The sequence below is a fragment of the Bos javanicus genome, chromosome 17 (assembly GCF_032452875.1).
Source record: "Bos javanicus breed banteng chromosome 17, ARS-OSU_banteng_1.0, whole genome shotgun sequence".
Classification (NCBI taxonomy): Eukaryota; Metazoa; Chordata; class Mammalia; order Artiodactyla; family Bovidae; genus Bos; species Bos javanicus.
This window is the reverse complement of record NC_083884.1, coordinates 10,258,729-10,271,055: the sequence shown is the minus strand read 5'-3', so window position 1 is coordinate 10,271,055 and position 12,327 is coordinate 10,258,729. Positions and strand designations below refer to the sequence as shown.

The following is a 12,327-nucleotide window of genomic DNA, read 5'->3' as shown; positions in this document are numbered from 1 at the left end:
CTGACAAAAGGTAAAATATTCAGAAATCTATTTAAATACATTCATTAGAAAATGAAAACTACAGAAGAGCATGGAAGGATCACTAAATTCTACTTGATTGTAAATATCCCATCAAATGAAAGTTTCTCTTTGAAATAGGTTGTAAGGTCATTTTTTCTGGAACCCAGTATTTTTAAAATGCTGATATAATCAGAAAAAAAAGTGGAGAAAAAAGTGTGAGAAAACCAAATGAATTGAGAAGTACATTTAAGTACAAAAATAAGCCCTGTGCCCCTACCCCAAGCCACAGCCCTGACTGGAAACTCACAGTCAGACTCCAGCTTTCCTAACTCCCTCCATCCTCATGCTAATTCCCGTACCCTCTACTCCAGGACAGACCTTTCTGATGTTTCCAGCCTTTGAACTATTTTCCATATCACGCACTCCATCTAAAATGCCCACTCCTGCCATCTTTGCTCATCAAACATCCTGCCCGTCCTGTAAGGCTCTGCCCAGAGGCCAGCGCCTGTGCAGGTCGGTCTCTTCCTCCCACCCTTACTGCTGGCACCATCCGGGGTTCATCGACCCCCATCTGTCTTATTCTGTTTGAACCTCAGCTGAATAAGGACATGAAATAGCCCTCTCAACCAATTCACCCTCACTTCACCACATCCCCAGCAAAAGCCCCAGCAGAGGCACCCAGAAGGGGTTTGAACAACTGCAGGTGATGCCACCCTGCTGTCCCAGGTCAGCCGCTCACCTCCATGCAGCTCAGAGCACAGACACCGGAGCTGACAGGAGCCAGGAAAGGTGCATTGTAAGTCTCAGCATCAAGCCATTTCATCTGGAAATGCAGCAAGTGTGGAAAACAAGGACTCTTTTGTTCAAGTTAATACTTTTCTTGAAACACAGAGATAGTTAATATCAGCTGAGAGGGAGAAAAGAGAGGAACGGAGGGACAGGCAGACCTAGGATGTGTTTAGGAAGGTCACAAAATATATTAGACTCACATCCTCCTTAAATCCATTATCAAAACAAATATCTCTTATTTTAAAAGACTATTTTGAAGAATGAAAAAGTAATATTTTTACTGTCAACTTATCTATGCTACAGCATCGCCTAAAATGTTACCACGTTTCTGGGGACTGACCCAAAAAGGTAGTATTCCTTAAAATCTATAAAAGAATCTAGATTGGGGGAAAAAACCAAGTACTATTTTATTTTGTCCCATTATATTCAATAGTAAAAGAGAGTACTAATTAGGATTTTTTATTTGTTTTCTTTCTTCATACCAAGACATTATACCTTTCAGAAGCACATCATCACTGAAACCAAATGACTTCATTCTTAAGAAGACTGGATTGTTTTTTAATAATTCATTGTCTTTATGACTTCAATCTGCTTAGTAACGATCTGACCAATTAAAAAAGCGTATGTGCCTAAAACATAAAAGGAACATATGAAAAGCTTCTAACAGTATAAACAGGAGGAGGTCTGAATCAGCTATTCCATTTTAGATGCAGGAACAACTGACCAGCAGAATAAATGCTTATATAGGCTGTTACTGTTCTAAATAAACTGAGTTATATCAAATATACATAAAACATACCTTTGTAGTACTTGGAATTTGGGGTTTGTTTCTATCTTTGTATTGATGTTCTGTTGTACTGTAGTTCTGCAAAATGTGAGAGAAAGTGGATGAAGGGCATTTAGGATCTTTTTCTTTATTGATTTACAATATTATATTAGTTTCAGGTGTACAGCACTGTGATTCAGTATTTTTATAGATTATACTCCATTAAAAGTTATTATAAGATAATGGGTATAATTCCTTGTGGTATACAATAGAGCTTGTATGTTGCTTATTTCCTAAATAGTAGTATCTCTTTTCGGAGAAGGCGATGGCACCCCACTCCAGTACTCTTGCCTGGAAAATCCCATGGACGGAGGAGCCTGGTAGGCTGCCGTCCATGGGGTCGCAGAGTCAGACATGACTGAGTGACTTTCCTTTAACTTTTCACTTTTATGTGTTGGAGAAGGAAATGGCAGCCCACTCCAGTGTTCTTGCCCGGAGAATCCCAGGGATGGAGGAGCCTGGTGGGCTGCCGTCTATGGGGTCGCACAGAGTTGGACACGACTAAAGCGACTTAGCAGCAGCAGCAGTTTCTCTTTTAATTTCATATCCTCCCTGATTTATCCCTTTTCCATTCCTTCTTCCATTTGGTAACCACTAGTTTGTATTCTATATCTGCGAGTCTGCCTCCGTTTTGCATATAAATTGTTTATTTTTTTTAGATTCCACATATAAGAGATATCATACAGTATCTGCTTTCTCTGACTTATTTCACTAAGCATAATATTCTCTAGGTCCATCTACATTGCTGAAAATGCAGAATTTCATTCTTTTTTAATGGCTGGCTAATATTCCATTGTATACATATACAACACATCTTCTTTATCCATTCATCTGTTCATGGGCGACTGGTTTACTTCCTTTCATATACTGATTATTGTAAATAATGCTACTATGAACACTGGGGTGCATATATCTTTTCAAGTTAATGTTTTCACTTTTTCCAGATATACATTCAGGAGTGAATTGCTAGATCATATGGTAGCTCACTTTGTTGACAAAGGTCTGTAGAGTCAAAGCTATGGTTTTTCCAGTAGTCACGTACGGATGTGAGAGTTGGACCATAAAGAAGGCTGAGCACCAAAGAACTGACGCTTTTGAACTGAGGTTCTGGAGAAGACTCCTGAGAGTCCCTTGGACTGCAAGGAGATCAAACCAGTAAATACTACGGGTAATCAACCCTGAATATTCATTAGAAGGATTGATGCTGAACCTGAAGCTCCAATACTTTGGCAACCTGATACAAAGAGCCAACTCATTGGGAAAGACCCTGATGCTGGGAAGGACTGATGGTAGGAGAAGGGGGTGAGAGAGGATGAGCTGATTGGAACATGAGTCTGAGCAAAACTGCAGGAGATGGTGGAGGACAGGGAGGCTGGCATGCTGCAGTCCATGGGGTTGCAGTCAGACACGACAGCGACTACACAACAACAATGGTGATTCTACTTTTAGTTTTCTGAGAAGCCTCCATCCTGTTTCCTACATTGGTTGTATCAATTTACATTCTTACTGACAATGTACAAGGGTTCCCTCTTCTCCACATCCTTGCCTACATTTGCTATTTGTAGATTTCTTTCTGATGGTGGCCATTCTGACAGGTGTGAGGAGATATCTAGTTTTTTTCGTTTGTATTTCTCTAACAAAGTTGAACACCTTTTCATGTGCCTGTTGGTCATTCATGTAGCTTCTTTGGAAATATGTCTATTCAGGTCTTCTTTCCATTTCTTCACTGCTGTTGAAAGTGTTAGTCACTCAGTCGTGTCCAACTTTGCAACACTATGGATTGTAGCCCATCAGGCTCCTGTGTACAAAGAATTCTCCAGGCAAGAATACTGGAATGGGTTGTCATTCCCTTCTCCAGGGGGTCTTCTCAACCCAGGGACTGAACCTGGGTCTTCTGCATTGCAGGAAGATTGTTTAAAATCTGAGCCACTTTTTTTTTTTTTTTTGGAAATTAAGTAGTCTGGTAGGCTGCAGTCCATGGGGTCGCTAAGAGTCGGACACGACTGAGCAACTTCACTTTCACTTTTCACTTTCAAGCACTGGAGAAGGAAATGGCAACCCACTCCAGTGTTCTTGCCTGGAGAATCCCAGGGATGGGGGAGCCTGGTGGGCTGCCATCTATGGGGTGGCACAGAGTTGGACACGACTGAAGCGACTTAGCAGCAGCAGCAGCAGAGGTGTTTATCTATTTTGGAAATTAATCCTTTGTTGATCAGAATATTTGCAAATATCTTCTCCCATTTTGTACATAGGTTCTCTTTCATTTTGTTAATGATTTACTTTGCTGTGCAAAAGCTTTTAAGTTTAATTAGGTCCTATTTATTTTTGCTTTTATTACTTCTGGCTTAGGAGACAGATGCAAAAAAAAAATTGCTATGATTTATGTCAAGTAAGTGTTCTGCCTACGTTCTCTTTTATAAGTTTTATGGTTTCAGGTCTTACATTTAGGTCTTTAATCCACTTTGAGTTAATTTTTGTTTATGGTGTTAGAAAATGTTCTAATTTCATTCTGTTACATGTAGCTGTTCAGTATTCCCAGCACTACTTATTGAAGAGACTATTTTTTCTTCATTGTATACTCTTGCCTCCTCTGTCAATTGACCTAGGTATGTGAGTTTATTTCTGGGCTCTCTATTCTATTCCACTGATCTGTGTGTCTGGTTTTGTGCCAATATGACACTGGTGTTTTGATTACTGTAGCTTTGTAACACAGTCTGAAATCTAGGAGTATGATACCTCCAGCTTTGTCTTTACTTTTCAGGATTTCTTTTGCATTTCAGAGTCTTTTGTGGCTCCATGTGAATTTTATTTTATTTTTTTCCATGTGAATTTTAGGCTTACTTATTCTAGTTCTGTGGAAAATGCCATGGGTATTCTAATAGGCACTGCATTAAATCTATAGATTGCTTTGAGTAATATGGCCATTTTAACAAAATTAATTCTTCCAATCCAAGAGCACGGGATATCTTTTTTCTTTATATCTATATATATAGATATAGATATAGATATTATTGAAGCATAGTTAACTTACAATGTTTTAGGCACACAGGTAGGTGATTCAGTTATATATACACATATATTGTTTTTCAGATTATTTTCCATTATAGGTTACTACAAGATATTGACTATAATTCCCTGTGCTATACAGTAAACCTCTGTTGCTTACTGTGTATCTATTTTTTTTTAATTAAAGTAGAAATCTAGCATTCTATTCATACTAAGTCAAACAAGTAGAAACAAAATGTCATAATTTTTTTAGCAGGGCAAAAATTCGTAAGTTTTTTAAAATAAATATTTTATATGTGTGTGTGTGTATATATACACAGACACACACACACACACACACAAAGGCATTTCTACTACACTTGAGAAAGCCTTGGAAAAAAACATCAAAAAAAAAAAAAAAGAAGCAATGGAGTAATTGGAAAACATAAATTAAACGAAATACAAGCACTATATATGAATAGAAAACGTGAAACAAACTTCATAAAAGTAAAAGATCATCATATAGTCCAACTGTTTTTAAACATGACTGCAAGAGCATGGGGTATCTTTCCATTCCTTTGTATCATCTTCAATGTCCTTCATCAATGTTTTACAGTTTTTGGAGTACAGGTCTTTCATCTCTCTGATTAAGTGTATTCTTAGGTATTTTATTCTTTTTGATGAAACTTTTAACAGAATTTTTAACTTTCTCTTTCTAATATTTCATTATTAGTGTACAGAAAAGTGACAGGTTTCTGTATATTAATCTTTTCTCCTGCAACTTCGCTGAATTAATTTATTAGTTCTAATAGTTTTTGGGAAGAAGCTTTAGGGTTTTCTATACACAGTGTCATGTCATCTGCAATGTGACAATTTTACTTCTTTCTTAAATGCCTTTTATTTATTTTTCTTGTCTGAGTACTGTGATTAGGACATCTAATACTACGTTAAATAGAAGTGGCATGAGTGGGCATGAGAGGAAAGGCTTTTGGCTTTTCACTGTATGATGTTAGCTGCGGGCTTCTCATAAATAACTTTTATGATGCTGAGATATGTTCTCTCTTACCCACTTTGCTGAGAGCTTTTTTTAAATCGTGAATGGATGTTGCTGCTGTGCTATGCCAGGTTGCTTCAGTCATGTACAACTCTTTGCAACCCTATGGGCTGTAGCCCACCAGGCTACTCTGTCCACGGGATTCTTCTGGTAAGAATACTGGAATGGGTTGCCATGCCCTCCTCCAAGGGGTCTTCCGGGCCCAGGGACTGAACCTGCGTCTCTGAAGTCTCCTGCTTTGGCAGGCAGGCTCGCTACCGCTAGCGCCACTTAAATCCTGTCAAGTGCTTTTTCTGACTCTGTTAAGATGATCGTGGGTTTTTATCCTTCCTTTCTGTCAATGTGAAGTTTCACAGTAATTGATTTGCTAATGTTGAACTGTCCTGTGTTCTAGAAAAAGTCCAGCTTATCATGACGTATGACCCTTTTTATATCGTTGGATTTGGTTTGCTACTATTGTCTTGAAGATTTCTGCGTCTATATTCATCAAAGGCATTCGCCTATAATTTTCTTTTTTTGTAATGTCTTTGTCCGGTTTTGGTATCAGGATAATGATGGTCTTGTAGAATGAATTTGGGAGTGTTCTGTCCTCTTCAATTTTTTTTGAACAGTTTGAGAAGGATAGGTATTATCTCTTCTTTATATATTTGGTAAAAAGGACCTTTATTAATTTTTACAACTATATGTGAATCAATAATTACCTCAATAAAAGTGTCAATAAAAATAATTTTTAAAAATTCCAAATATAAAAATATAAGTGACATTAGGAACAATGATTACAGCTAGGCTTGCACTGCCAAGTATATAAGTAAGGAAGACGTTTTCTTTATTTTACAATATAAGATCAGATAATACTTGAATACACTTGCTTGGACATGCATTATCCAATATAGTATCCACTTGCCATGATTAAAACAAAATACAAAAATTCACTGCTCAATAGCACTTAATGAGCCAGTATTCAGTTGTTACATGTTGCCATAACAGCACAGAATGAAATGTCCATCCATCAGGACAGAAAGTTCTATCAGACAGCACTGTCACACAATCATGTAAAGTATTAAAAATAAAAAGTGATTTATGAATGAATCAATGAATAAATAACTTAGCTTATGAACAAACAAACCTATAAAAACATAAATTTCCACATTTCATGTGCTAAAGATTCATAATTGCCTAGTTATCTTTCAACATCTTTTATCCTTAATTATTATCTATTATCTCTGTTGAATATCTCAACTCAAACCAATTAACAAAATATCTGTGCCAATTTGAGAAGAGTCCATTTAGTTTGTAATTCACAAAAATATGCAGATAGTATAACTTAAAATAATATTCCTATACATATATTAAAAAGTTACACAGTCTATATCCACCAGAATAGCTGAAATTAAAAAGTCAGATGACACGAAATGTTGGTGAGGATGTAAAGAGGAAAAAAAAAAAACTCTGAGGCTGGAGGGAGGTAAAATGCTATATCTATCTTAGGAAAATGTCTGGCAGTTACTTAGAGGACTAAACACATACCTGCCCTATCACCCCAACAATTCCCCTGCTGCTGCTACTGCTGCTAAGTTGCTTCAGTCGTGTCCGACTCTGTGCGACTCCATAGATGGCAGCCCACCAGGCTCCCCCGTCCCTGGGATTCTCCAGGCAAGACCCTCCCCTACTAGTTATTCATCCAAGAAAATGAAAACACGTCTACAGAAAGCCCTATACAGGACCCTGACTGAAGCTTCATTCTCAACAGAGACTGGAAACAGCCTAGGTGTCTATTAACAGAAGAGGTAAACTATTGGTATAATTGCATGATGGCATTGTTAAGTTGGGTCTCACTCTTTGTGACCCCATGGACTGTAGTCTGCCAGGCCCCTCTGTCCATGGGATTTCCAGGCAAGAATACTGGAGTGGGTTGCCATTTCCTCCTCCAGGGGATCTTCATGATTCATGGATTGAACTCATGTCTCCTGTATCGTCAGGTGGATTCTTTACCACTGAGTCACCAGTGAATCCCTTGGTCAATGGCATACTATGTCGCCATAAAAAGCCACTTTTTTACACAATATGAATAAATCTAATTATTCATAATTATGATAAGTGGACCAAGAACATACTATAGGACTCCACTGATATGAAGTTCTAGAACACACAAAGCTTATCTATGGTGCAACAAAATGAAGCAAAACAAAACTCAGAGAAGGGATTGCCTCTGGAAGAGAATAAGGGGAAAGAATGACTGGAGGTGATGTATGCTGCTTGTTACTTTTAGAATTTATAGATTTTCTTTTTAACTGAAACAAAGAAATGGAATAAAAGAAGAATAAATTAATTGCTAACTGAGTTTTCTCTTTACTGGCAATCACACAGCTAGTTTAAAAATCAGTAATAGAGACTTGAGATACTGAGATATGACAAGATGATCAAAAGATTTGTGTAGATGTCTTAGAACAAATGTGTCTCTCCTCACCCACTGTCAACTTATCCCAGTTCAGCAAGGCACAGACATTCCAGTTTTTCTGCTGCAAAGAAATTACAAAGGCTATTACAATATGTTACGTCTCTCCATAAGGGCTTTCATATTTAGAATTAATCCATAATGACTAAGCAATCTGAATATAATATTGCCATCAATTTACCATTTCTTGCAGTTCTTGGGCAGTCAGTGAAATGATAAAAGAAAAATGTTCTCATTCACAAAACAGTGAAAAAAGTGCAAAGTACTTTTGTACAAATTTCTGGTACATATACACTGAAAAGAGAAATAATAAGTCATTCATTTTCCGTCTAATTAATTTGGATTCTTGCTTAACTTTGTCTCAAGGAATCTAGAATGAAATAAAGGTTTTCTCCTCCACTCCCCTCAATTATAAAAACCAATAAGAACTTTCTGTATAGCACAGGGAGCTGTGCTCAGTATTCTGTAATAACCTAATTGGGAAAAGAATTTGAAAAAGAAAAGATGCATGTGTGTGTATAACTGAATCACCTTGCTGTACCCCTGAAACTAACACCACATTAATCAATTGTGCTCCAATAAAAAAAAAAAAAACTCCACAATTTTCTTTTACAGACAGTGAGTACAGACAGAAGCCACAGTCAAAAGAGGCTGGCAGAGGCTGAAGAGCAGCTTTTCCCGGGGGCTCTAGACAGAGTCCCACCTGTTGCCCCTACCCCCAGGCCTGGGCACCCTGGGACAGGCGGTCAGGGGTTAAGGCTGCAGATCCATGCAGAGTGCACTTGATCCTTCTGTCAGGTCTCCGGTTCTTTCTTTAAACATGTTACAACTTCCAAGACTCCTCTGAAAATCTCCAAAATGAAAACAAGGCTATTTGGAGGAACTTTAGGACAACCTTGATCTATAATCATCCACATAAGAGCTCCTTGCTAATGGAGCAAAACAGCACGTTGTTTATACATGAGCACGTATGCCTCCGAGCTCGGAAAAAGCTGGTGCTTACAGGCGGTTAACTCAATTTGAGGATGTGAAATTAAAGACAAGTTACTACTATGAAAACAGGTGAACATTCTTTTAAGATTATGAATATTTTATAAAAATTCATGGAAGTTATAGATTCAATATGTGTGCTGACTATTCTAGATGCTTTATTTTAAGGCTAAGTGACCGACTGCTCCCAGAGTTCTTAGAAAAGACAGATTTGCAGGAGCTGGAGGGCCAGGGAAGGGGTTCTGAGGATCGACTAACAATAGGACAGCAGCTGCCTCTATTTTACAATGAAGTAAGTCCTTGAGAGCCGTCTGGCCCACGGTGCTCGCCGCATCACTGCCTTGCATTTGCCTGCGTAGCACTTTACAGTTTAAGGTGCATTTTCACAAACTGAGTTACTGTTCTGCTGCCTATCACCAACTATTCTAGGCAGTACCACCTACATTTGCGCCCAAAAGGGGACATAAATTAAGTGAATGTCCAGAAGCAAGAGGCAGACTAGAGACTGAGACATACAGACTTTTTCTGGATTCTAATGCATTTGACTCAGACTGTTTTTCCTTCTGTTAATTTCTTAAGTTCCTCTTGCTGACATGTTGGGACTTAGGAGAGAAGATGATTCTTCTGATGTTTTTTTTTTTTAAAGAAATGACTTTTTTTTTTTTAATTTTTTGTTTTGGCCATGTCCTGCAACTTGTGGGATCTTAGTTCCCCAACCAGGTATTGAACCCAGGGGCTCGGCAATGAGAGGGCAGAGTCCTAATCATTGGACCACCAGGGAATTCCCTTTTTCTGGTTTATTTTTAAGATAGACACCTGGGGCACCTTAGCTTTTCTGCCTGCTAGAGTTGGAACTGGGGTGACAAGATGCCACGGGTATCAGGGAGCCTAGATCACAAGAAAATTTTGGGAATCGTGGATGGGTCTCATCCATCAGTTGAAATTCTGAATGCAACGAAAGACTGACTTCCCTTGAGCAAGAGGGAATTCTGCCCGCCTTCGGACTTAAAGCTGTGACCTTAGCTCTGCCTGGGTTTCCAGTCTGATTTTGGATTTAATAGTCTATGTAATCATAACAGCTAATTCCTTAAAATCAACCAACCAATCAGTCCACACACACACACACACAATTGGATCTGTTTCTCTAGAGAACCCTGATGAATACACAAAGTTTTTCCCCTCTGGTGAAATGTGAAAATACATGCAAACATAATAAATTCATACCTCATATATATCAATATGTATCTTCTAAGATTAAGAACATTCCCCTACATATACATGATTCTATTATCATACCTAAGAGAACTGGCTTTAATTCAATAGTATCTAACATATAGTTAATATTACAATTCTCCCAGCTGTCCCCAAAATGTCTTTTGTACTTTGCTTTGTTAAGGACCCAACCAAGGACTATTCACTGCATTTGGAAAAAGCCATCTTTTTTCAGGAAACAGACTTAGTAAACAGGGTCCAAAATCCAGCGTACAAGCTGTTTTTTGTGAGAATTCTATATAAGGTGATGCTGGGCCTTCTTTATTGTCACGTCAGGAAACATAAAACATATCAGGTTATTTCATCTCTGGCATTAAGCATTAACAATTTTAAACAACAACAAAAAAATCAATACCAAGTATACAGACCTTCTGGTCCAGATTCTGCTACAATTATTTACCAAATACTTCTAAGGAACTTGCATTTCATACAACCTACAGAAACAGCAGGCCACGATCCCATGATTAAGATATGGGTGCGAGCTAAGTCGCTTTCGTCATGTCTGACTCTGTGACCCCATGGACTGTAGCCCGCCAGGCTCCTCTGTCCATGAGCTTCTCCAGGCAAGAGTGCTGGAGTGGCTTGCCATGCCCTCCTCCAGGGGATGTTCCCCACCCAGGGACCAAACCTGCATCTCTTCCATCTCCTGCATCGGCAGGCAGGTTCTCGTACCACTAGTGCCACCTAGGAAGCCCCCAAGAAAGGTAAAGAATCTGAAAAAGAATGTATCTGTGCATAACTGAAGGCATGACTGAATCACTTTGCTATCCACCTAAAACTAACATAGCACTGTAAATCAACTATGCCCAAAAAATTAAAAAGATCTTCAGACTTTACAGTAAAAATTTGCAGATAAAGACAATTCACCTCAAAGGCCTTGCTTATTCAAGTAATTGTTGGGGAAGAACCAGGAGCAAGGTTAGTCTGTCACAATCCTACTCAAAGAAAACCAGACCCCTGTCACTTCCCTTTAGTTTTCCGTACAATCCTTACTTTGTTTTTGTTTGTTTTTTGTTGTTTGGATTTTTTTTCAAAGCTCAAGAACAATTTTATATTCCAGATCTCTTGGGAAATAAGATTCCTAAATGGAGCTTACTAAATTTTGTAGTGGAAACTAAAGCCCAACCATCTCTTTCTCAGGATGCCAATGGGTTTTGTTTGTTTTTCACTTTTTAAAAATAACAACATGACTGTTTCATACTCTGATGCAAGTAAAATGAATTTCTATATTTCACCTTCCTTTCCGCTCACACTTGAAAATCCAGAATAAATTCAGGAAAAATACTAAGAGAAGAAGAAAATGAAATGACTATTAAATGAAAGATTCTGAGACATAAGCTTCTTGATTTTAGTGAACTGAAGAGGGTCTGCTGGCCCAGGTATATTTTGTCATCAATTCTACACAGCACCTCCACACATGCGTTTCACTTACACACATTTATATATGAACTTGAAACAGGAGTGCCGAGATGAATTCTGAATCAGTGGTGTCTGTCTCTCCCTCTTGCTGGCTGTTATACAGCAATGATGAGAACTGTACCTGGAGGCCTCTCTCCTCATTCATCCTTAACTTTTTACAGTAAGTCAATGAAATATTTGCACTTGCAATTCTTGAGGGAGTATATTTATTTTAACACTGAAAGTCATCCATAAACATTTCCACAATTGGGGGAAGGAGGGATTTAATATACTTTCAAAACAGAGATAAAATTTCCCAGCTAATAAAAAAGAAAAATTGAGAGAAAAGAGAACATATCTTATCTTTTCCAAAGGGATCAAAGTCAAGAAAAGGTAAGTAGAATACTTTTCTTAGCATCATTACCTATACATTTACTGATCTCATTGAAACAAACTATGATCAATTTGTACAAAATTCTTAACAACTGTCTTTTGAGACATCATAACTCTTGGTTATAAAGTATTATGCATATTTTATAGCTCAGTTAAACTTCCTTA

General features: G+C 38.0%; 1 protein-coding gene across 5 annotated transcripts in view; it reads right to left on the bottom strand.

Annotated features, from left to right (window-relative positions):
• The window catches only part of NR3C2 (nuclear receptor subfamily 3 group C member 2), a 439,879-nt gene that overhangs the window by 262,273 nt on the left and 165,279 nt on the right, over window positions 1-12,327 (bottom strand). For 2 of the 5 annotated variants that reach the window (XM_061384031.1, XM_061384032.1), the window contains exon 3: window positions 1,589-1,654. The exons of the other annotated variants lie outside the window; for them this stretch is intronic. In XM_061384031.1, coding sequence (XP_061240015.1) covers window positions 1,589-1,654 — 66 coding nt within the window. The remainder of the gene's footprint in view (window positions 1-1,588; window positions 1,655-12,327) is intronic. 5 annotated transcript variants of the gene reach the window in all.